Source organism: Ictalurus punctatus, chromosome 26 (genome assembly GCF_001660625.3).
Source record: "Ictalurus punctatus breed USDA103 chromosome 26, Coco_2.0, whole genome shotgun sequence".
Lineage (NCBI taxonomy): Eukaryota > Metazoa > Chordata > Actinopteri > Siluriformes > Ictaluridae > Ictalurus > Ictalurus punctatus.
In genome coordinates, this window is record NC_030441.2 from 14,618,033 (window position 1) to 14,643,654 (window position 25,622).

At 37.7% G+C, this 25,622-nt stretch overlaps 1 protein-coding gene across 2 annotated transcripts in view; it reads left to right on the forward strand.

Moving 5' to 3' along the window:
* itga6b (integrin, alpha 6b) overlaps window positions 1-25,233 on the forward strand; it is a 34,992-nt gene extending 9,759 nt beyond the window's left edge. The window contains exons 2-26 of one of the 2 annotated variants that reach the window (XM_017457439.3): window positions 7,038-7,165; window positions 7,668-7,747; window positions 7,898-8,153; window positions 9,323-9,454; window positions 10,300-10,513; window positions 10,598-10,791; window positions 11,835-11,929; window positions 12,189-12,316; window positions 14,103-14,192; window positions 14,281-14,342; window positions 14,464-14,633; window positions 15,606-15,749; window positions 15,868-15,983; window positions 16,321-16,477; window positions 16,582-16,656; window positions 16,738-16,817; window positions 17,512-17,586; window positions 17,824-17,926; window positions 18,053-18,226; window positions 20,170-20,286; window positions 20,379-20,489; window positions 21,069-21,167; window positions 21,285-21,410; window positions 22,825-22,934; window positions 23,514-23,734. In XM_017457439.3, the coding sequence (XP_017312928.1) occupies window positions 7,038-7,165; window positions 7,668-7,747; window positions 7,898-8,153; window positions 9,323-9,454; window positions 10,300-10,513; window positions 10,598-10,791; window positions 11,835-11,929; window positions 12,189-12,316; window positions 14,103-14,192; window positions 14,281-14,342; window positions 14,464-14,633; window positions 15,606-15,749; window positions 15,868-15,983; window positions 16,321-16,477; window positions 16,582-16,656; window positions 16,738-16,817; window positions 17,512-17,586; window positions 17,824-17,926; window positions 18,053-18,226; window positions 20,170-20,286; window positions 20,379-20,489; window positions 21,069-21,167; window positions 21,285-21,410; window positions 22,825-22,893 (2,995 nt within the window). In that variant the 3' untranslated portion in view covers window positions 22,894-22,934; window positions 23,514-23,734. Of the gene's footprint in view, window positions 1-7,037; window positions 7,166-7,667; window positions 7,748-7,897; window positions 8,154-9,322; window positions 9,455-10,299; window positions 10,514-10,597; window positions 10,792-11,834; window positions 11,930-12,188; window positions 12,317-14,102; window positions 14,193-14,280; window positions 14,343-14,463; window positions 14,634-15,605; window positions 15,750-15,867; window positions 15,984-16,320; window positions 16,478-16,581; window positions 16,657-16,737; window positions 16,818-17,511; window positions 17,587-17,823; window positions 17,927-18,052; window positions 18,227-20,169; window positions 20,287-20,378; window positions 20,490-21,068; window positions 21,168-21,284; window positions 21,411-22,824; window positions 22,935-23,513 lie in introns of both variants that reach the window. The other variant, XM_017457438.3, reaches the window with a different exon arrangement.
* The last annotated feature ends 389 nt before the right edge of the window (window positions 25,234-25,622 follow it).

Sequence of the window (25,622 nt, forward strand, 5' to 3'; positions counted from 1 at the left end):
ACCTGGCCGCAAATGCCTCTATTGCATTACTGTTGAGCCGCTGGGTCTCACTCTGGATACCATGAACCTTCACTACACCAATGAGGGCCTGCTTCATAGGTCATTATAAAGAAGAAAACATCCAGGACTCAAATGATAATGAACTTGAATATACTTAAATATCCTCTTGCTCTGTCTCTCTATGTCCTTCTCTTGCTCTAATTTTATTTGCTGTTTATCTTTCGCCTGCTGTCTGGGGTGAACACTGAGCTGTTGCTGTACAACCCAATAAGGCATCTTGTGATTCTTCAGTCACAATATAAAAAAGCCAGAAGAGAGAACAGTAGTTGCTTGTGTTCATTGAATTCCTCTGTAACTGTCTTAATAGAGGGTCACTGTGACAAAATCTTTTTCTTTGATCATTTCTCTTTCTAAAAAGTACCAAATAACTGTTATCACTGCACTGTTTCTGGTTCTAAGATGTTACAACCAGTGATTATTGGTAGATTTTTGTACTTTCTTTCTTGATGAAATCAAAAAAAATCCTGACAGTTTATTTCATGCTTTGTGAGTCAGACCTGTTTCCTCAGAAAAAGTTAATTCGTCGTAATCCTTAAAGATTAAGTTTTTACATAGTTTACAGATGAGACACATTTGCTCTTTGGCACAGTGGAATGGATTAGGATTTATGGTGCTTATTGTCACTGGTGCCCTCAGGCAACATGAATCAGTAGCCATTACACGGCTCTTTCTTTCTTTCGTTCTTTCTTTCTTTCTTTCTTTCTTTAAACAGCATGTTTATAGTTACATTTAATGTTGTGGATCTGAAAAACTGTTTTTTCTCTGTGTAATTAGGCTGCATTAATTACAGTTTAAAGAAGTTTTAACAGGAATTAAGTGGAGAGAACAAAAGAGTACAACATATCTTTTTTTTAGATTGGCAATAGCGGTTGAGTTTCCACTCCAATCTTACTTGGCTGCTAGCAACTGTTTTTTTTTTTTTTTTTTTTTTTTTTAACTTTCTTTGAACAATTTGATGTTTTTGTTGGCTACCATGTCTACCCATAGTAGGTGATATCAGGCTGGACCTAAATATGTGCATGTGAGGTCAGTTACACTTGTGTGAATTTGTACTATGCTTAGGTTTAGCAATAGTGACAGAGTAGAAGATGTGTGTGTGTGTGGGGGGGGGGGGCATAGTGGCTTAGTGGTTAGCAGGTTTGCCTCGCACCTCCTGGGTTGGGGGTTCGAACCTGTGTGCACGGAGCTTGTATGTTCTCCCACCTCAGGGTTTTTTCCTCTGAATACTCCTCCCCCAGTCCAAAGACATGCTTTGTAGGCTGATTGGCATTTCCAAATTGTCCATAGTGTGGGAATGGGTGTGTGATTGTGCCCTGCAAAGGGTTGACACCCCGCCCCTGGGATAGGCTCCAGACTCCCCTGTGACCCCGTGTAGGAAAAGTGGTACAGAAAATGGATGGATAGATGAAATTGACAATGTTGGACATTGTGTTCTATGTGACTGACTGCGTTCCCTGTACGTTAATAGGAATACAGGAACTTCAGCAACTGGTTAATTATTACCATTACTGATCAGTCTTTAATAGTGCTATCACTTGTACTTGCACTCCCTGACATATAAAGACTTGACAAAGCAGGATGTTTTGGATGATTGTCCTGATATGAAACTGCACTATGGTGTCTACTGTCCATTCATTATGATCTTAGAATATCTCCCTAATGTTAATACTCTTTACTGTAAGTGGTAGTTTAAAACCAATCTCAGATCAGTATAACAGCAGTATAATAACTGCTAATAATGACCATCTCACTTGCACACCATTGCTCTGTTTACTTCTAAGTAACCTGAACTCACAGAGAATTTATACGACTTGTTGATTCAGTTGCATTTCCTGTGAGTTATGCTGCCATTAAAAGATGACCACCTGCCCCAAGCAGTAACCCTAACTGCAAATCTTCATGGAAACACGATTGTGCGAATTCCACACATATTGTGGCTGTGAGATTTTCATGCCGAGGGCTGAAGGGAGTAATGGATATGTATAACCTCTTACCCAGAATTCATTAGCAGGGTCATGCAAAGCCCTCTGGGAGAAATGTGAGAGGGAGGAAATCATGCTCTCAGCTACTTGATCAGATATTGGTTTTGCGGTCGGTTAGGGAAGATGCCTACTTGAGAAATTGAAACTGAAGCCAGATCTGTGGTTTGGCAGAGGAGGAGATAGAGGATAAGAGAACATCACCAGGGCGATACAGACATTTCCCCCCCGATATTACAATGTATATGACCATCATGATACATTAGAGGAGAATAATGGGGGTATTTTCAGATGTCAGCGCAATGTAACAAGTAACTGATAAGACATACAGTATATTTTTGTACCAGTTGTCAATAATTCAAACTTAAATATTGGGGATATTTATATTTTTACATAATGTCTTATTCTATATAGGAGTAGTAGCATATCGAATAACATTCACCATATGTTTTGTAGAAAACATATGACCATTAAAACCACATGATTAAATGAAATTTTTTTTTGACTGATTCTAGTGGCTGTACACTTCTCAGCAATTTCTGATTAAACCCTAATTACGACAAATTGACCCAAAATAGTACAACTGACCTGCATGTATGGTATTTACTAATATTTTCCCTACAACTTCTTGTCATTAACTCTGTAAAATTAGATTGAAAATTAATTTTTTAAAAATGCCTTACTGGAATTCAGAACGTGCAAATCAGACAGAAGCAAATGCCAAGTATGTATTTAGCAACACAAAGAGATGTTTGTCTCATTGGAAAATCTGACCCATTTCTCTGTACGCGTTGTAAAAGAGCGTGGCTTCATGAACGCCTGTTCTTGTATCTCCGTCAGTCATGTCAAATAAAGCACCTTGGGGTGAAATTAGAGATATTTACTGTAGTGCATCCAAGTGCACTACAGTGATTAATAACCTACAGATCTAATTGATATTTTTCATATATATATATATATATATATATATATATATATATATATATATATATATATATATCAGTGGGCGTGGGTTTAATGGACATAATGAGTTAAAATGAGGTTTAAGGCATTTAAACTGTTTGTTTTTGTTCTGTGCAAAAATGATAAAGCTAGCTTAGTAGCTACATATTAAAAAATACAATCACATATGGTGGCGATCTGTGGGGTCCAAGCACTCTTTGCAAATATTGCCCTCAGTGTCCAGTTCTTGCCATGTTACCTAGAACAATAAAGAGACCATAGATGAACATAAATATCAAGTTATATGACAGTAGCACAATGCTAGTCTCTAATACCTGCTGAAACCTGACTGACTGACCTGATGGTAGCCATAATTTTGAAGTAACCCAGTCATCATTAAAAAAAAAAAAATCCATGTAGAGATTACTGCCCATCATGTCAGTACACCAAATACCAGCTTACTCAGACTTACGGTTCTCGAGATACAGTTATCTGAACTTAATTACCAATGACAACACCCCGGACTTGTAACCTATAACAAATAAACTGTAAATGTTTTGGTTTATATTGTTGAGATTGTTGGGTCATGTCTTAGACTGTAATTGACTCAAACACTTTATTATTCTGTCAATCACATAAGAGAAATTCCAGTGTTAGTGAGTGTGAATGTCACCTCTATGACTTTGAGACAAAGTGTCTCATTGACTATACATACTATACATATGATGAATACTGAAGAATGCGGCTGCTTTAATAACGGTTCAATAAAGTTTTAATGAATTATGGGAAATTGGAAGATAAGCAGATTTTTCTTGGGCTTGGCAATAGTTGTTGTATGGAACTTTAGGATGTTTTTGTTGACTGCCCCTCCCATGTGCAGCAGGATTTCTAACAGATTGGAGAAAAAAAAAACTAAAGGTCAATGAGATAAATAAGCACTATATCTAGTTTTCAATAGCAAAGTCATCACTTGAACACTTCTAAATATTACTTTGTTACGTTAGAACAAGATTATAGATAATGTCTTTTTGACTATACCAGGGATTCTCAAACTAGGTGTCACACCCAGGTGAGGTTGTTGCATTGTATTTTTCAAATTATACTGTGGAGACAGAAAGGAAAGAAGGTAATCAATGTGGTTCATTCCATTTTGAAATGCGATTTTAGACAAAACTGGCCGTTTTGAGAGGACATCATTCCAGAAATTCCTTCCTCAATGACAGGAAGGTTACATTATGAAAGTATCACACTGAAAACCATGCTGTACCTAAAATATACCTAAAATCACTGTTACATTAGACTGGAATATGTCCATGGCTGCATTTCTGCCGTTACTCTAAGCCAGCCAATTAGCAAGCCTGAAAACCCTGGAAGTGACACAGTAGTAGCTTTAATTATTATGAATGAGTGCAGTTGTGTTTTGCCCTTATGGCATTTGACTTCACTGACCTTGGCCTCCTGGATACACTGAATTAAAGGTCAATGACCGATGACACATTTAAAAGGTTTGTAGATTTACAGAAAACTTTTCGTATTGCCCGCTGAATTTGGAATATATTTGATTCGTGAAGCGTGTCCAAATCTGTTACGCATCTTTGTTAAGGTAATTCTTCTTTTTTGTAATTTTTTCTTCGTTGTTAACTGTCGTGTTACTTGATAGCCGAGTAACGTCTTCCCGCATTTTCCTGAACTGTATCTAACTTAGAACTGACGTCTAAATCTACAAAGTCTCGGAACAGACCTGTTGGGTTGCCAAGCGCTTTGATTTTGCCCCGAGGCCTTTTGCCGCTGCATCGTGGGTAACGTAGTCTCGATCGCCGTCAGAGCCGCTTTTTGTTCGTGGCCACAAAGAGAACTTGTGTAGCCAACTCTGAAGTGTCTGGATGAATGTTATCGACGCAGCAACCGATCCGAAAAAGAAGAAAAGCGCCTTTGAGTCAGACAGACATGCTGAAAGCAGAGATATGGCCTCTGCCCTGTGTGTGTCAGCCGTGCTCTCAGTACTGCTGCTCTTCTTTTCCGACGAGAGCAGAAAGGACGGCTCTGTCGTTTCTTCACGGAAAAGCGTGAGAGAATGGGATGAGTGATGTGTGGCAGACTGCAGTGAGGGTGTTCGGTGGTGTATACAAACACATTCTTCTTGTTTAATGTTCTAAAGCGCACATTCCCCTTAAAAAATGTCACCAGATGATGTTACTGCACGTAGAAATGAAGCAGACCCTAGTCCATGGACAACTCAATAAACATATCAATTAAAACTCGACATTAATTTAAAAAGAGAATACAAATACTCCGGTAATATCAAACTATCGGTACCAAAATGTACATAGAAATAGTAATGCGCCGGTTTTAAGATGCATTGTGTTGTTTATATATTGGTAATGTTTTTAAATTTATTTTGAATGACATCATTCTTTAAACGTCTCGCTGCTTGGAACAGCAAGCATAATCAGAACTCTGTGGTGTGTCTGAAGTTCCTTGAAGTTCACGCATAGTTTACTTAGTGCTTTTACAATACCAGAGATATTCCGTGTCTTCGAATGTTTACAGTCTATAAGCACTGTTATTGGCTTAAGTTGAAGTTTGCAGTTTACTGTCAGTGTCGGTTTATAGTTTATTGTCAGTGCACATGTTTAAAATTCTGGGTGTCAGTGCTGTAGTGAGAGGAAAACTTAAACACAATCAGTCCTTCTGTTGAACAGTAAATAAAACTGGGATGCCGTGTAGATATCATCTTTATTCTGGACGAACATTAAACACAGCTTAGGCTTTCAATAGGTGTGTTGTTTGTTCTGTAGGTTGCCTGTGTGTTGTTGGATTATACCATAAGTATTTCAGTCCCTTCAGGATTTAGCGATCGCAGAAATGAACGTCAAATCAAGCAAACTCTGTAATGTTCGGAGGAGCTTGCAGTTTTTCAACATTACAGCAGATTTTCTGCAGATTTGGCCCAAGACGTCATGTGTGACGTCATCACAATGCGCATTCAGACAAAGCCCTCTTCGAGTACAGATAAAAGGACCCATTTACCAACAAACATCACTGTGAAAGTCAGTACAAAACAATTTCCTACAATTGCAATTTCGCCAATTCAATTTTTCGCCGAAAAAAAGCACAAAATACTCAGCAAATCGCATCACAAAAATAAAGCATTTGCCCGATTGTCAGGAGATCGTAAGTTTGAATGCCGATGACACCACAGCGATCTGTGGTCAGGCAGCAAGTGAGCAGAAATTGGCTGTGCTCACTGGGTGGCATAATCTCTCATCTGTCAATCAAAGCGACTAGCCAGTCATGGCCGTCTTTGAGCTCATGTATGCGAAAGAAGGCAGACAGCATTTTATTATATTTTATTTACTAAGTACAACATGTTGTACATTTTATTAATTTATAGTTTTGTTCGATGTTGTGAAACAAGCTTTGTACAAGTTATAAACAGCCACTCCCTCACCAACAATTCTTTTTGTTTTGTCCCTCTCTTTTAAAATTAATACGACAAAAAAAAAAAAAAACCCAGGAACTGCAAAGCCCTCCAACCATCTACAAAGACTTTCCTGTGGTGGAAAACATAAACTTACAGCTTTACCTCTAACTGGGACAAAGTGCTGACACTGGAGACTCCTTCCATAAATGTTAAATACACGTCGTCTCGCAGAAGGCTTCACTATATCAATGACTACACATGTTTATGTGGACCGTCCGCCACTGTGTAAATTATTATATAAGGGATTTCATATTAAAATGACTGCATTAATAAAAAATAAACTAAGACAAAACTACTGTCAGAGCCGTGCTGTCATAGAAAAATCAATCAACACCTTCTGAACCATCACAATCAAGGATTCGAGAACTCTGAGATATTATGAATATTAATGACTACCGGGAAGTCTGATTGAAAATAAGAAGTGAATTGAAGATAAAATTTTCAATGAAAAATATTGTATATGGACATAAAGAATGACTTAAAAGCCACATCAGTTAGGAGCCAAGTGTGAGCTTGATCTTGGATTAAATTCGTTTTGTTGTTGTTGTTGTTTTTTTCTCCCTTTGACACAGGCTGCTCGTTGGCGCTCCCAGGGCAAAGAAACTGTCCAATCAGAAGTCACAGATAACAGGAGGCTTGTACAACTGTGATATTAACACCGTCAGCTCTGCCTGCCAGCGAGTTGATTTCGACAATGATGGTACACTTACACTGCAAAAAAAATGATATCTTAGCAAGTGATAAATATCTTAACTATAGGCAAATTTATCTGATATTCTTTATTATGAGATTACTCTATTGGCAGATCATTGTTCTAGAAATATATGCTTAAAATGAGAAGAATTACCTGCTAATAGAACTCTACTGTTTCAAGCTTAAAATGAGCAATAACGGTCTAGAAATTGGTGTAATAATGATATATTTGTTGTTGGAAATACTAGATGAATTTGGCTATATTCAAGATTCACTTGTGAAATCATAAACTACAGTGGTGCTTGATAGTTTGTGAACCCTTTAGGATTTTCTATATATCTGAATAAATCTGACCTAAAACATCATTAGATTTTCACACAAGTCTTACAAGATGATAAAGTAAACAAATGAGACAAAAATATTATACTTGGTCATTAATTTATTGAGGAAAATGATCCAACTGTTTCTAGTTCTGAGATTTCATGTCGTGTGTGTGTGTGTGTTTGTAGAGAACCTGGCCCAGGAGAGCAAAGATAACCAGTGGATGGGTGTCACAGTGCAGAGTCAAGGACCAGGGGGCAAGATTGTGGTCAGTGTTTGCTAGCTTGTGTGTGTGTGTGTGTGTGTGTGTGTGTGTGTGTGTGTGTGTGTGTGTGTGTGTGTGTGTGTGTGTGTGTGATTCATCCACTAGGTCTGTTCTAGTCAGTAAGCGTCTATAGTAAGTTTCAACCTGTTTCAGACGTGTGCCCATCGCTACCAGAAGAGATTCTTTACCAACTCGCCGCAGGAGTCCCGGGACATCACGGGCCGCTGCTACGTTCTCAGTCAGGAGTTGAAAATCAACGATGAGGACGAGGGAGGAGACTGGACCTTCTGTGCGGGCCGACCCAGGGGTCACGAGCGGTTCGGCTCCTGCCAGCAAGGCTCGTCTGTCACCTTCACCAAGGACTTCCATTACATAGTGTTTGGAGCACCCGGAGCCTTCAACTGGAAAGGTGGGGTGAGGGGAGGAGAGAAGAGGAGCAGTAAAGATCTAGAGGAGAATGGATTGGAGAGAGGAGGAGAGAAGACTAGGAGTAGAGAGCAGAAATCAGGACGGATGAAGAGGAATGGGTGGAGAGGGGAAAAGAGGAGGAGTTTAGATCAGGAGGAGAAATAGAAGGGGAGTATAGACTAGGAGGAGAAGTGATGAGGAGGGAGAAATGAAGGAGTATAGATTAGGGAGAGGGCAGGAGAGAAGAGGAAGAGTAGGGGTCAGAAGGAGAAAGGGTGTTAGAAGGGAGGAGAATTTAGGAGTAGAGATCAGGAACAGAAGGTACAAGAGAGGAGATTAGAGTAGTCATAAACAGAGGAGAGGAGATATGAAGAGATGAAGTGGTAGTGGAGGAATAGAAGGGGTAAGAGAGGAGAGGGGATGAAGGGTTTGGGGAAAGGATGTGAGTTAAAAAAGAGGAGATGAAGGGAAAAGGAAGAAGAGAGAAGAAAGGATGAGAGGGAAGGGTAGTCGGGATGAGAAAGGAAGGGAGGGAGGTGATCAGATGAAAGGGGAGGAGATGGGGTGAAGAGAGATGAGAGGGGATGGGGGGGAGTTCAGGAGGAGAGAAGAAGCGGAGTGGTGAGTGGATGAGTGCGGAGGACAAAATTAGGAGATGAGAGGATGTAGGAGAGAAGATGGGAGGTGACTAGGAAGAACAGGAGAGGATGAGATGAGGAACAGAATATATAGAGGTGATGAGTGGGTGGAAATGAGATTGGAGGATTAAAGATGACTGAGAAGAAGAGAGGAGGGGAAGAAAGGCAGAGAGACATTGCGAGAGGAGATGGGAGGAAAGGAGAAAAGAGAAGAGGAGAAGGTAATGGAGGAAAGGAAAGGGGGCGTGAAGAGAAGAGGGGAGGAGAAGAGGAGCACTAAGATAAGAGGAAAGAAGGGAAGCGAGGCAAAGAGGAGATGAGATTTGTTCTAAATTTGTTCTAGTTGAATCAGTCCCATTTCACTGTAAACACTTTTTGTTCAGTTCTCACCATACAGCACTTCATTTATCATCTTATTTTGTTTCTTTTCCCTTCACCTTCTCTACTTTGCCCTCCAACTATCCCACATCTTCACTATCGTCCACTCTCATCCATTGACTCCAATGATCCTTTACCCTGGGCGTGGCCTCAGGTGTTGTACGCATGGAGCAGAAGAACAACACGCTGTTCGAGTTGGGTTTCTACGATGATGGACCGTTTGAGGTCAAATACAGCACGGTCGAAGGACTCGACGAAGTGGCCGTCCCTGCTAACAGCTATTTAGGTGCGTCTAGTGTTCATCACATCATATCCATTACCAAAAACGCTTCCTTGAGTCCACGTTTCACCCAAAGAAGGAGCATGTTTTTTTTGTTTTCAGTGACTATGTTTACATGGACAGCAATAATCTAATTATTGACCTTAATCTAAGTAAGGTAATAATGTGATTAAGGTGTTTACATGAGTCGCTTTTAGAATACTCCTGTCATGTACCCGTTTTACATGTTATAGATCATAATTAGATTAACAGCCCGCGTCATTACGTCCCCGCGCCACGTCGTCCGACGTCCCTTCAGAATTTCACGTATCAACGTACAGTTCGTCTTCGTTATGGTACCGTATACAGTTTTGGGTGTTTTTATTAATTTTTTTTTTACGGACGCTTTAAGTGCAGTTAATTATTTGTCATGCTATACGTGCTAATAGACGACTGGTTGAAGCGGTGGGTGTGTCTCAAATCGCGTACTTACCATCTATATAGTAGCCGAGATACATGTATTTTTCCCCACTACAGGCCTATAGTAGAAAAGTATGCGATTCGGGACACAGCCGAACTCTTTTGTTCGCCGTAAAACGTAAAACTGCCATGTGTGATCGTGTCCTGTCGCAAAATGCGGTGAAAACTCCCACAGGACGCTCATAATGTGATTAAGGTGTTTACATGTCACTACTACACGTCCATAATGCGAGTAAAACAGGAGTACTCCACCTGTCTTAATTATATTATTGCTTACTTCGATTATGACCTTAATTAGATTAAGGTAAGTAAAAATGGCTGTTTACATGGTAGTTTCTTAATCAGAGTATGGTCTTAATCGGATTAAGAGTGGATTATTGTTGTCCATGTAGGATTCTCTCTTGACTCTGGTAAGATGCTGACTAAGAAAGGTCAGCTGACCGTGGTCGCCGGAGCCCCGCGAGCCAATCACAGTGGAGCTGTGGTTCTACTGAGGAAGGAGTCAGAAACAGGTTCGACCATGGTCACTGAGTATATCCTCGAAGGAGAAGGACTAGCCTCGTCTTTTGGCTATGAACTCGCAGTGGTTGATTTAAACGGAGATGGGTAAGACCAGTAATTCAACCATTTTAAACAGATTCTGTGACATCTGTGCATGCTTAACTGATCTTTCCTGTTACTCGTTTACAGATGGCAGGATCTTGTAGTTGGAGCACCTCAGTTCTTTGTGAGGCACGGTGACATCGGTGGCGCTGTTTACGTCTACATCAATCGTGACGGAAATTGGAACGAGGCCACCAAAACTAGAATAGACGGACCCAAAAACTCCATGTTTGGGCTGGCTATTGAAAACCTGGGGGATCTTAACCTGGATGGATTTAATGGTTTGTGACTTTGAGATTTTGTAAAGAATAATAGTCTTCCACTGTACAAATGTGATTTTTTTTTACTTTTGATACCAGAAAACCTGAACTGCTTTTCCAATCTCCGTCAGTCCAGTTGGATGGTTTTTAGTAGCTACTTAAGATTGGTTACATTAGTTTGTTGCTGATTGGTTAGTGGTATCGCATGAAATGGAGGTGAAACATTGAGATGAAAAAACTAAAATCGGAAAAAACATTGCAAAGAAAGATGTATTGGCATTGTTATATATTGTTATACAGTACAACCTTTCAGTTTTCTGATCACTGTGTGTGACTACTCTGAAGTTTTTCACACCTTTATAACGTCCTTATAAAGTTACAGTATATTTCATCATATTTTAGTCAAATAATTTTTTTTTAACCTTTTTAAAAAAATATACTTGATTTTACATTTAAAAAAAAAAAATTCTCTTAATTGCACTGTACGTTAAAAAAAAAAAAACTTTTAGATCTTTGATGCTGAAACATTTGTTATCAGTAATTTTGCTGCAGTCTCTATAAGCTGACGACCTAAACGGCCAATCAGAGAATGCAACGACATCAACAGTAGTGCTTCTTTCACTGTGAGAATAAAAATGGTGGAAAATTGCTGGAAAATAAATTCGATCCCTGAGTACCTCTAGGTTCCAGTGTAGGCCATTTTGGTCTTTGGTCTTTCTGAATGTGCAGTGGCTTTAGCAGAGTAAGCGTGGTTTGAGGCTTCTTCACTGATTGTTTTTCAGACTGAGATTATAAAGTAGCTGAAAAAAGCCTAGTTTGTGCCAGAAAATCTGTTGAAAGTATAAGTATAAGGTGATAATGTACATACTGTAAATTAAGGACGATTGGAAACGTAAAAAAAACAACAACAACAACATCATTTGCAGTAATTATATGATATACATGTATTTATATATTGTTTAGAGGTGATCATTATGGTGGCGATGAACATGATGAAATGATCCTAATTATGGTGAGCATGCTAATAAAGAAGAAATGTCACATGGGCTATTTGTGTTGTGTAGATGTGGCTGTTGGGGCTCCATATGATGATGAAGGAGCAGGAAGTGTCTACATCTATCACGGCTCAAGCAGCGGCCTCAATAAAGAACCTGCTCAGGTTTAATACACACCCCATCACTCCAACATTTATCTTATAGCATACCAGACTAGAAGCTAACAGTGAAATCTAGTCTGCTTCAACTGATTGTTCATAAATGATTGACATTATTTGACTTTAGATAATATTTATACGCTGGGAATGATAAAGGAGTATTAATACAGTCAAAGAAATGATTGCCTGCTTTATCATTTCCTTGCTTGTATACTTGTCTTTTTTACTCACTCATTCCATTGGTAACATTTTCTGTCTCTACCAGGTGCTGAAAGGAGGAAACCTGAACATTAAGATGTTTGGTTACTCCATAGCTGGTAACATGGATTTAGACAACAACCAATACCCAGACGTGGCCATTGGATCTCTCTCTGACACTGTGGTCGTGTACAGGTAAGAACTGGGGCTGTTTATTCACTTTAAAAAGTCGAATTTTTATAACTTGGAACATTTCATTAAATATTGGATTACATTTAAACAATCATTTAAATATGCAGCTTCAATCGTATTATATAAGCCTTCATAACACAGAACGAATCCCAAATGGCTTCCTATTCACTATAAATGCTCTGTACACAGGGTATAACATAATGGCATTGTGGAACCTAAAGTTTGCATTTATAACATCATTTGAGATTGCAAACTGTTACATGTACCACTATATTACTATAATATATATATAGTAATTATATATATATATATATATATATATATATATATATATATATATATATATATATATATACACTAATATATAATATTATACACTATATTATATATATATATATATATATATATATATATATATATATATATATATATATATATATATATATATATATATATATGTTGCCGGTCAAAAGTTTGTGGACACTCGACTGAAATGTTTCTCATGACCTTAAGAAGCTTTTGATCTGAAGGTGTGTGATTAAATGTGTGAAATCGGTGTTGTAGACAAAAATATAATCGTGCCGACGTGTTCATTTCTTTCATTAGGAACAAAAAATATTTATTTTAAACGGACGACTCGGAGCGAAATATTCCGAAAAGTGGCCAGCGAAAAGAGTCCAGTGTAGGTGTGAACTCCTTTAATACTGTTTAAAAAGCATCTCAGGGAAATTCCTCAAGAAATCGGTCGAGAAAATGCCAAGAATACATTTCTGGAAATTCTAGGAAAAAAGAGCGTCTACTTATAAGATGATAAAATACTAAATTATTTTCATTTATTTGGGATTTTTATCACAACATAATTCCCATAGTACCATTTGTGTTACTCCAGAGTTTTGATGACTTTATTATTATTCTAAAATGTGTGTGTGTGTAGGGGGGCGGGGGGGGGGGGGGGGGGGGGGGGGATGTGTCAAAATAAAGAATGAGTGTGTCTAAACTTTTGACCAGTAGTGTGTGTGTATATATATATATATATATATATATATATATATATATATATATATATATATATATATATAAAGTTTAAGTAATTAACTAAGTAATTACATAAATTAAGTTTAAGTTTTAAAAGGTGATGTTAAAGTATGTTATTAATGACATTAACACAACGCCATTTAGGAAACAGTGTTTTTGTAGACATCAAACACATTCCCCTTAGAAAGTATTGGAACAGCAAGGCCAATTCTTTTTTTTTTTTTTTACTATACATTGAAGACATTCGCGTTTGAGATCAAAAGATGAATATGAGACGATAGACCACAATGTCAGCTTTCATTTCCTCATATTTACATCTAGATGTGTTAAATGTCTTCAATGTACAACGAAAACAATAGAATTGGCCTTGCTGTTGCTAAACTTTTGGACGGGACTGTATGTGATTACTATAACAAATTCAAAATTCGTTCTGACAGGATTAGTGCGAACACGATGAATCTTTACAGCTTCAGAATTATCTTAGGCCTTTTCGATCAGGTTATAGATTTGCAATAGCATATAGAAAAATAGATCATTTGTATACTGTACATTCTTCCCCTTAAGTGCTTCTATTCACAGATTATAGCCTTATCTCCAGCTTGATTTGAAGTGCCTTACCCAATGACACGATGACAGCCGTGATATATTCACTAGGATCAAACCTCTACAGCCTTTACTTCTCGTTTTTGTATCTGAATTCTGACTGCTCAGCCTCCACTGCTCCTTCTGATCGTTTATTCCTGACACTTCACAGAGCAAGGCCAGTGGTCAACATAGAAAAGACAGTCACCACCACTCCCAAAGAGATAGACCTCACTAAGAAGAACTGCGGGGACAACATTTGGTAAGAGAGACTTATCAAACGTCAATCTGTGAGGTTTTGACATGCTTGTGTGCTGATGTGTTTTTCAAAGAAATGGATATGTTTCCAGTGTTCAGGTTTCCACCTGTTTCAAATTTACCTCCAACTCCAAAAACTACAGCCCTAGCCTCAGTGAGTACATACATTTTCTCGCTTCCCTGCTGAACCGGACTTACAATTTAGAACTAAAATCCTACAAAAATGTGTGAAATGTTTCTTTTTAACCGATTGATCTTTCCTTACTTCCACTCAGGAATCAAGTACTCCATCCAGGTGGAGACAAAGAGGAAGAAGCAGGGTCTTCCATCTCGTGCTGTTTTCGTCCAACCCACCTCCACCGACACTGACTATGAGAGCACAGGAGTCATGGAGCTTAAAAAGCAGAATGAGCAAAAATGCGTCACAAAAACCCTTAAACTTCAGGTACAACAAACACAAAAACAAGTTGTTAGATGAGCATGTGGGTGGGCAGAATGACTATATTTTCCATACTTTAGGCGATGAGGCAGATAGGTGGTCAAATTTGAACCTCTTAAATTGATGTGTTAGAATTTGGAGTGTTAGACTGGGTTCAAGTTCAAGTTCAAGTGGTTTTATTGGCGTTTCAACCAGCTGGTACAGTACACAGTGAAACAAAACTAGTGACGAACAAAATGACAGGACGTCATTCGAAGACGGAGTTTCATTCATTCCGATAGAAATGTTCTCAATTCTATGCAAATTAGGTATGACATAGCAATTGAATTCAGTTCCTCACTCACATATTTGAGCTAATACTTGTAATGAGTTCCCATTAAAGGGGTCATTACAGACCTACAATAGATAAACAAGAAAAGAAAACAATTATTTAAATGTGTACAATAATATTTTTGCCGATTTGTTGGAGAAATAGTTAACATTATATACACCTGCTTGTTTTTGAGTTATTTTTGAGGTTCGGATTAAACGTATTCAATTCAAGTTACCAGTCAAATAGGCTAATAACTATAAGAAGTCAATAATAAATATAATAACTTTGATAATGATGAATTATTTAAAAAAAAAAAAATCTGTAAGAAATAAACATGAAAAGGTACAGAGATGCTATGATTTTGAAAGTTCGTCATGTAATCCTGCAGTGTTTCTTAATTCAAGTCCTGGAGTTCTTTAACAGTGTACATTTAATGAATAAGGCAACTGATTAGGCTGCAGATAAGAGGGTTAAATGCACTGTAATAAAGTCAATAATAAAAAACTAAGTTACTATTTTCTTGGTTAGTAAACAGCTGTTTAAATGTTATGACTAGGGTGAATTTCTCTGTCAGAAGCGTGTAACAATATCACCACCACCTTGTGGGAAAATAGTTTTTGTATTTTATCATCTTATGAAACTTATTATGCTCTCCTGCTGTGAAGGATAACTTAAGGGATAAGCTGAGAGCCTTGCCCATAGAGGTGAATGTGGAGATCCTGAAGCCGTCAGCAGGACGCAGGAAGAGACAGATAGCCCTCACCGATCTGAGTCCCGTCCTCGCTGCCAGCCGACCGAGTGTTACTGAAGTAAACACTCTTTATACCACGACATTTAATCAGCTCTTTAATTAAAGGACACTTTAAAATGCACGAAGATGCTTCTTCTTCTTTTTCTTCTTCTTCTTATTAATTATTTTGGTCTCAGGTGAATTTTTTGAAAGAGGGCTGCGGCAGTGACCTGAAGTGCCAGAGTAACCTGGAGCTAGAGTACAAATTCTGCTCTCGAGAGCGCAACCAAGACATCTTCATTCCACTGCCAGTGTGAGTTCTCTTATATAAGTGAACGAATTGTTCTGTGCCACATCGGCGGAATTTATTATTTAGTAAATACTGTATATTATTTGTTCAGTTACTCCAGTAATTTAACCAATAAAATATTTGTATTAAAATGTCAAGATATTAGACCTTAGACATTTCGATTTCATCCAGCAGCCCGCATTTTGCATGCAGTACTATAGGAAGTGGGGAAAAAACCTGAATAAAGTTTAGGGGAATTTATTCTATAATCACGTTTTATATTTGCTCCGAATAATTAAAATGTGATGTAAGTGTAATTGTAAAGAAACTTCTTACTGACCATCTCCTGTCATGCTTTCAGGCAAAAGGGAGTGCCAGTCATTTCACTCAGCCACCAACAGGAGATTGCCCTGGAGGTCACGGTGACCAATAAGAACGGAGATGACGCATACGAGTCAGTTCTGACCGCATCGTTCCCCGACTCCCTCTCTTACGCCGCAGTTCGCCCCAACAATGTTGTGAGTCTGACGTCTCAAGTCCGTAGCGCCCTGCTTTTTACCAAATCCGTAGCGGCCTGTTTTTTTACCTTCTTACATTTAATCGAATGTTTGTTTGTACGCAGATCTCATGTCAGGCCAATCTGAACGGATCAAAAGCTGAGTGTGAACTGGGAAATCCTTTCAAACGAGACTCGAAAGTAAGTCACAGAGATTGCACAGACATTTTTCCCAGTGTGATCAATCTGTTCTGACACCATCTTTCTATTTTTATATTATAGATAGTATTTTACATCGTTCTGAGCACTGGTGGGATTTCGTTGGACACGACCGAAGTAGAAGTTAAGCTAGATCTCAAAACGTAAGTGATTTTTAGAGTGTCAAGTGAAAAAGACCCTTTTGGCCGTTCATATTTGCTTTCTTTATGTTTAAAGGAATAATTGATCATTTATGTTGTTGTTTTATTTGATTTTTTTAATCTTAATCTCCATACACCATATTTGAAGCACATTAGTGATTACCATGGAGAACAATTTTCGACGTTTCGAAATTTCCGATGTTTCTATGCAATGGAGAAAACAACAGAAAAAGTGTTCAGTCGAAACTAACCGAGGTTTTAAAATGAGTTAGATTTGACAGAAAGTTAGATTCCACTGAGACTGAACAAGATTTTTTCAAGACCTATATGGTAAAAAGTCATTCTGGTTACGTAAACATTTTGTGGTGTCACGTACTCTTCCTCCGGCAGATGATAAAGGGTTAGTGCTTAATTAAAGTCTGATTGAAGAATGAATAAATATGTTTCACCTAATCATTTTTTTGACAAATTGAACAGCTGTCCTTAAACTTCTGTTATAAGGCTGTTTCGGGTGAACAGCTGTTGTGTTGTTTTCTAAGGACAGGGAAATGTGTTGTCTGTGGTAAACACACATATGACACAGATACACTTTATGGAGATTAAGTTAAAAAACAAAAACAACAACAACAAAAAAAACATTGGAGTTTCTGATTATTTAAGATTATTGAGTGTAACTTTTTGTTTGTGTGCCTTGTAGGACAAGTGACCAGGCACCACAGATAGTGACAAAGAAAGCTAACGTTGTAATTGAGCTGCTGTTGTCGCTTTCTGGGTGAGTTACAAAATACGATAAATACCTTAAAATAATAATGTCGTTTTGATAAATATTATTCAATGTCAAATTAAATGCATATGTAAAGGTAAAGTGGGAATGATTGACACACCTACATAATAAATATAATAGTTAAGTAACGCATCAGACTGGAGTTTTGACCTCAGAGCATAATATTTTTAAATGCCTGAGTAGAAATGGAAATCTTTAAGGATAAACACGGATCGGTTGTTTCAGTGTGGCGAAGCCGTCCCAGCTGGAGTTCTCTGGAACAGTCATAGGAGAGAGCGCTGTGAAGTCGGAAACTGACATCGGAAACCAGATTGACTATGAATTCAGGGTGAATACGTCATCATTGTCACACTATAACACGCTATAGAAGAACAACTTGCCTCACTGTAAACCTTTTCTCTCCTCCAGTTCATTTTTATCAATAGGTTAACTCTGTTTATTGTGAATTCTGAAGGTGATCAACTTGGGAAAGCCTCTGAAGTCGTTCGGCACGGCGTTTCTGAACATCGACTGGCCCAAGAACACAGCTACAAAGAAATGGCTGCTGTACCTGATGAAGATCACTACTACGGGTACAGATAATGTCCACTGCAGACCAGATGAGGTCAACAAGCTCAGGCTACCGAGGGTAAGCCACACCTCAGACTACAGCTTTTTGTGCATTTAAGCCGCTTGAATACAGCGATACCTCTTCCGTTAGATATGTGGAGGTGGGATGTCCTTACATAATTAAGTTCTTTGTTACAAAACAAATGATACTGAAGTATCATTTTAGGCGATTCAAACTTTATATAATTGTAACTAAAATTCATACAGAATACTCAATCACCTCATATGTTTCTCTCTATTTACATTTTCCTTCCAATCTCAAGCTCAATTAGACACAACGGATAAGAAAATACACATTAAATAGGAATAGAATAGAAAAATGTCTAAAATAAATATAATCGGAATAGAAAAATAAGAATAAGAGTAATAATAATGGTAATATGTACACTATGAACACCTCATTGTATGTACAGATGAATAAGAATATGAGTATATATTCATGAGTAACATTTATTATTTCCTTTTACCCAGTTCCCAGTCCAATCAGTGGTGTTTCTGTGCATTTTAACATCCAATCAAATCCATAACTATTAGTATGGATACCACAACCAGTCATGTTTGCCCAAGGATTGCTATTAATCTCACTGGCTCTTAATACAGTAGTCATTTTACATATGAGTGTAAATGAAGTATGAGGAATATGAGGTATAACTCTTAACACTGTTACTAAACTTAAACTTTTCATACAAATTAAGTCATGAAAATAGTTTTGAAATTGTAAGACCAGGTTGAAAAGAAACATTTCTACTTTTTCAAAGTTAGCACACGCTAGAAGATTTGGACATAATATGCAACTTGTCACTTCCGTATTGTTTTCTGTACTTTCTCTACCCCTGCACATGTATGACATGTATCTATTCTGTGTGCTTGGGCAACTACACTAACTTTAACCGATGAATTTTCTATGTTCATGGAAAGCAGTTATGAGTAATAATTAGTTAAATGTTTGCTTGTTATTCAGTTGGCTTTTATATACAGAGAGTCCCAGATGTTACAAATCTCACGGCTTATTTGTTGATTATTATGATCTTATGAGCAAAATTGCCCGTGTTCACAGTGTCATTCATAGCGACTAGGCATCTGTGAGCTCATCTATGTGGAAGAGGGTAGATAGCACGGAGTGTGTTACACTGCCCTGTCTTGCAGCATGAGCAGCTTGGGCTGTCGCTCAGATGGTAGAGCGGGTTGTCCACTAATCATATGGTTGGCGGTTCGATTCCCGGCCCACATGACTCCACATACCGAAGTGTCCTTGGGCAAGACACTGAACCCCAAGTTGCTCCTGATGGCACGTTAGCACCTTACATGGCAGCTCTGCTACCATTGGTGCGTGAGTGTGTGTGTGAATGGGTGAATGAGACACAGTGTAAAGCGCTTTGGATAAAAGTGCTATATAAGTGCAGACTGTTTACATTTACCACTCCAAGAGTGTCACTCCTATGAGACACGTGGCTTCACGTGTCTCATAGGAAGCATGTGTTAGCCTTCACCCTCTCTGATAGCTGTCATATGACAGGGGAGAGTTAGCAAGTTAGGAATTAGCCAAGATGAAATTAGGGATAAAATGGGGGGAAAATCCACCAGTAACAAACTTGACAGAAAATAAAAGTTCAGATTAAAACTAACAATAAGGTTCAAATCAGTCCGTACAGGATTTTGTGGAGTTTTTGTGTGATTGTTGCGGCCAAAAATGCTTGATTTTCCTGCGGCTTTTTTCTTCTTCTTTTTCTTCAGAAAAAAACGAACTGGCTCACAGTTTGTTGTCCGATATATGGAAGTATGGCGAGCCAAACTAAATTCTACTGTCAAGATTCTGAAGCTTGATGACAAGCAGATTGTACAAAGCATCTGATTATCCATGTGTGGAGCTTCTGAATCTGAGACTAGACAGAAAGAAACACTGAACGTTTACCAAAGGAAGACTGTATTTGAAGTTAATATCCTGCTTTATTTTTATTTCAGGATCCATCACTGTCCAGGTCCAAGCGTGAAACTAAAGATGGAGGTGAAAGCACAGGAGGAGATAACGGAGGAGTTTTATCAGCCCTTTTTTCTGACAAGAGGAAATCTAAAGTCTTGGTAAAATATGTTTGCTCTTCACCTCTGTTTTTCCCTAGTCCTCTGTCTTCTTCGTTTTGTTTGTAAGCAGTTGTTTGTTGTGTTATTTACAGACCTGTGATGATGGAGCATCGTGTGTGAAGCTAAAGTGTCCTCTTCAGGGATTGGACAGCAATGCCGTCATTGCACTGAGAGCCCATCTGTGGAATGGCACCTTCATAGAGGTGAACAGTTATGTGTTGTGCAGAACAAATATGAGAATGAGTGTTTTATATAACTACTGGTCCAAGCACCCCCTAATAATATAACTGTTATACATAACAATAATGGAACTATTATAATAATAATATAATTATATATAATTATATATATCATAATATAACAATAATGGAACACTATTGTTTTTTTTTTGTTTTTTTTTCTTCGTCTTTCTTTTTCTGGCCCAAAACAAGTCATGCAGGACAAAGCAGAATTCAAACTATAGAGACATTGCACTTAGTCAATATATAATACTCCCTGCTATTCGGGCAAGCAAGATGGGCCAGATTGGACTGGTGGTCACTCACAGTGTTTTACAATATGTCTCATATCTTGTGAACTGTGAGTTGCCTGATTCCTGAAACAAAACAAAACAAAAATAAACCTCAAGATCAGCTTCACATTAGAGCTAATTTGCTTATTATTCAAATCCTACTTTTGTGAATGAGTCCTAGGGTTACTGTTTAAAATATTTCTATTGGCTTGCTGTTTGGAATATTATAAGAACCACATTTTAATTGTAACATTGTTTTTGTTCCATGCAGGACTTCTCAGACATGAATTATGTCGACATAGTTGTGAATGCATCACTCAGTCTGGACAATGCCCCCAAAAATGTTTTGCTGACAAATAAAGATACACTGGTGAGCTGGGGTAAATTTGGAATTATATTATGAGTAACTATGTATTTAGAAATATTATGACACATTATTGGTGTGTGTGTGTGTGTGTGTGTGTGTGTGTGTGTGTGTGTGTATTAGGTACGAGTGACTGTATTCCCAGTACGTAAGGCAGCACAATATGGAGGTTTAGCCTGGTGGGTCATACTGGTGGCTATATTACTGGGCCTGCTCCTGCTCGGCTTACTGGCCTTCCTTCTCTGGAAGGTAAGATGACTGTCCAGTCTGTTCCAATATCTGTGTGTGTTTGTGTGTGTGTGTGTGTGTGTGTGTGTGTGTGTGTGTGTGTGTGTGTGTGTGAGAGAAAGAGGAATGCTGCAGATGGACTATACCAAGAAATAAACACTGTTAACATGGCTGTAGGGTTGTTTTTCCACTGCACATTCAAAAACAAGAATGAGCCCACACAGAAACCACCGCGTTGTAGTTTACTTGAGAAATTGGAACGGTCAGAGTGATGAGGAAAAAAATGACAATCATTTCATCACTGTAAAGCCAAGAATGGACGAAGTGCTACGTCTGATGTAATGTTAATTCCATTAACGAAAACTATGCCGATAAATGTTTGTCGACATATCAACATGCAATATCGTTGACGAAAAAGACGAGACTAGAATGTAGTTTAAAAAATAAAAACTTTACCACAATCTTTCTTTATTTTCTCCAACAATAAAAAGGAGACAAAATATTATAGACTGTTTTTTTTTTTTTTTTTTTTTTTAAATTACAATCCAAATTCATTAGATGGCATGAGCGGCAGTTTCCTGTGCTGCGTGTGGCATAGCAGGACTAAGCAAGCACAGTGGGGAGTATCTTTCAAGCTAATATTCGTTTTTCCTAGACTAGATTGACTGAAATGTTAATCAGTAATAATCTTATGGCTGAAAAGGTCTACAGTTTTCAGTAACTAAAACTAGACTAAGTTTTCTTTGATATGATAAGACTAAAATGCCCAGACTTTTAGACAGCTTGACTTAAAAAAAAAAAAGAAAAAAAAAAAAAAAGAAAAAAAAAAGATAAGATTGACTAAATATGATTACAACTATCAAGGACATTCAACACAGGACTAAGACGAAGACTCAATTAAAAGAATAGCTGATAAAATGAACACTAGTCTGACGGCGTTTGGTTAACTAGCTTATACAGGTTATGGCAAAATTTGCCACAAAAATAAAATCATCACTGATAACAACAAAACAAACAAAGCATCGCATTATGACACAATTCGAGTTATCTGAAACTAAAAGTAACAAAAATAATAGGGATACACCGATCCTACATTTTCAATACTTTCAATACTTTCCATTTTCCACATCATCAGAGGCCCAATGGCAACGTGTGCACAATACGTACGTGGATCGTTCCAACGTCCAAACCCAGTGTTTTAGGCCAATATTTATGATACACAAACGTGACAGTAACAAACCATCCAACAGTATTGCTAGCCCGACCCACAAAGCCTATTATTCCCTGTTGGTATCTTGAGCAAGGACCAAAAATATACAACTGGAATGTTTGGTACAGGACTGGAAAAAATTTTTTTTTTTTTTTGGTGCCAGAAGTTTTGGTACTACTTGTGCAGTGGGAAAAGGCCCTAACCAAACAACTTTACTTCTTTTAGTGTGGCTTCTTCGGCAAAAGCGAGCCCAAATATGAACCTGAGAAAGAGACGCTGACTTCTGATGCATAGCGAGAGGGAGTGACAAAGAAAATTCGAGCAGCTCTCTTTTGGTAACGGACCTTTAAAGATCCATTCAAGCTCAGCGGTGGCATGGGGAGTTAGCGCAGGCTGCGCTAACTCACGCTAGCCCGGATCATCATGCTACCTTGCATTGCTTAGATCTGGTGAAATGGTGGCAGTCATTATTATTATTATTCATCATATTGAAGCTTCCAGTGCATAGTGATGACTTTGAATGCAAACCTTTCATGTATGGTGTTGATGTAGGAGATAAAAAGGGTTACATACATGAATGCGTCATATTTCCTCATATAAAGCTTTACGTATTTATAGATATACATAACTGTGTGATTATCCAATTTAAAATGTTTACAGCTAAGCTCAGCTTGATTGCAGATGCTTGGACCTTGCAGACTCGAATCTTTCCTGCTTTCTTGCGCATGTTACATTTTCTGTATCTTCTGGTGCTAGATTCTTTTCTGTTGCCTCTTTTGAACAAAATGTCGCCCATCACACTTCCTTCACGTCTGGCACGCGTTAAATGTGTATTAATACAAAAGAAAATAGCAGTCCACATTTGGCTCATGCTAACACTAATGCTAATCCACGTGCTCTGTCATTCCCTTCAGTGTGGATTTTTCAAACGTTCCAAATACAACGACAGCGTGCCAAGTTACAACGCCGTGAGGATTAAGAAGGAAGAGCGCCGAGATCCACCGGGGAAAGAGCAGCCGGCCTCGGTGGAAAAGAAACAGTGGATGACAACTTGGAACGAGAATGAGAGCTACTCCTAGCCTTATGCTACATCGGCTGCTAATGCTAATCTTGCTTTTTAAACAAACAAACAAAACATGAACAAACCAAAGACACTTTCTCTAAGACGTCGAGTGCTTCGTCTTTGCACACCCAGAACTTCTGATTGTAAATATGACGGTGACAAAATGAACAGAAATGTAAAATCCTGTTTTTAGGGACTACTTCAAAAACGATAAATGAAACCGATAAACGAGATAAGAACTGAGAGATGGATATTTTTCAGCTTCTCTATGCTTCGATGATCCTCACTGTTACCGTACATATAGGCATGTGCCAATAGTCTGTTGTACGATATGTATCACAATATTCAACACAATCTCATGGAAATATCACAATACATTCAAACAGGATCATGTTTATCATAGTTCTCAGAGCTTAAAAAGTTGAATATATGATGACACATTATTGACATTTGTTAATATGCACAGAATCCACAGACATTAGCAATCAATGCTACATGTAGTTAAAGTGTCATTTTAGTAGTGTTGAAATGGGTTTTTTTTTAGTAATTTTCCAACACATCTGAGGTAAATGTTGATATTCCTGACAGTTTTATCTAATTTCCACTGTCCTTATGTCTTTACGTTATGTGCATACAAGAGTTGTGGGCTACATGCTAGCTAGATAAACTTTAGCCTCATTTCCAGGAGGTGCAAGCAGTCTGTTGCCTAGCAACAGTGTTCTCTCAGCTTTAACTTCTTGAACAAGCATAACTTCTAATATCAAAACCACTTAAATTCTGCTCTGTAAAGAAAGTAATTCTGTATTTCTGTTGATAAATGGGTCACTTTTTAATAGAATATTCTGATAATATCGTAAACAGGGATAAATTTGGCACAAGTAAGAACATGCCTAGTTGTGTATTGTTATGTATGAATTATTTTAAGAGAACTGGTATTTATTCTCTGGTTCTCACAAGCAAGCCAAAGATTCTTTAAGACTTTTTTTTTTGTTTGTTTTTAATGAATACTTGTATGGCTAGATTTCTAACTCCTAAATTTCTAAAGTTCTCCATCCTTACCACCCAGTTTTACTCAGAACCATTTGGACGAATGTAAATATTTTTGTGGGGTGTTTTTTTCCCTTAACCGTTATTTACTTCTTAATGCTTGTTTTGTAAGATTTTTATTATTTTTTTTAATTAATATGAATTGTGAAGATTGGTACTGATTTCTGTTTCACATTGATGCATGTATAGTTAATTCTCACAGGTCATAATTTCAGGGTTTACCGTACATGTACAAGGGCTGAAATTTGCTCATGCAATCCGGCACTTTTTTATAGGAAAGTATTATGAGTTTACATACTGTAGGTTGACTTGAAGATGTTGATAATGGAAAAGGAAAGTCAGCCATATTTTTTGGTTACATAATACGTAACAAGAAGTTATTGTTTGAAAGCAGTTGTTCTTGAGAGAGAAAATACAAAAACCACATCTCACATTTAAAAACAGTATAACTCCTGAATCTGATGCAAACATATCATTGTCCAATAAAACAAAATAAAGAGGATTTTTTTTTTTTTTAAATGCTACACCTTTTTTTTTGTTTTGTTTTTTTTCATAATCTTTGTATGTGTGTGTATACACTGTGCTTCAGGGCTCTAACCAGGAAGTTTTTCCTCAAGTTTGCTTTTATATTTCTTAAAAATGAGAGGAGGAGAGGGGAACGAGCAGTATAAGAGGTCACTTGCAAGAATATACCATCAATTTTGTTTGTTTATTGAAACTGAGATTTATATCAACCTCAAAAGCGTAGACATATCGCTTTGTTACAGACCATTTTCTTTATTTTTCTTTGCATGTTTTTATTTTTTTTTAATTGTCCCAGAATTTACACCCTCAACCATGCACATGGTTCCCTCCTTAATTCATTTAAATTCATTTAAAAATTAAAGCTGCAAGTAGCATTTTCGGGGGCCAA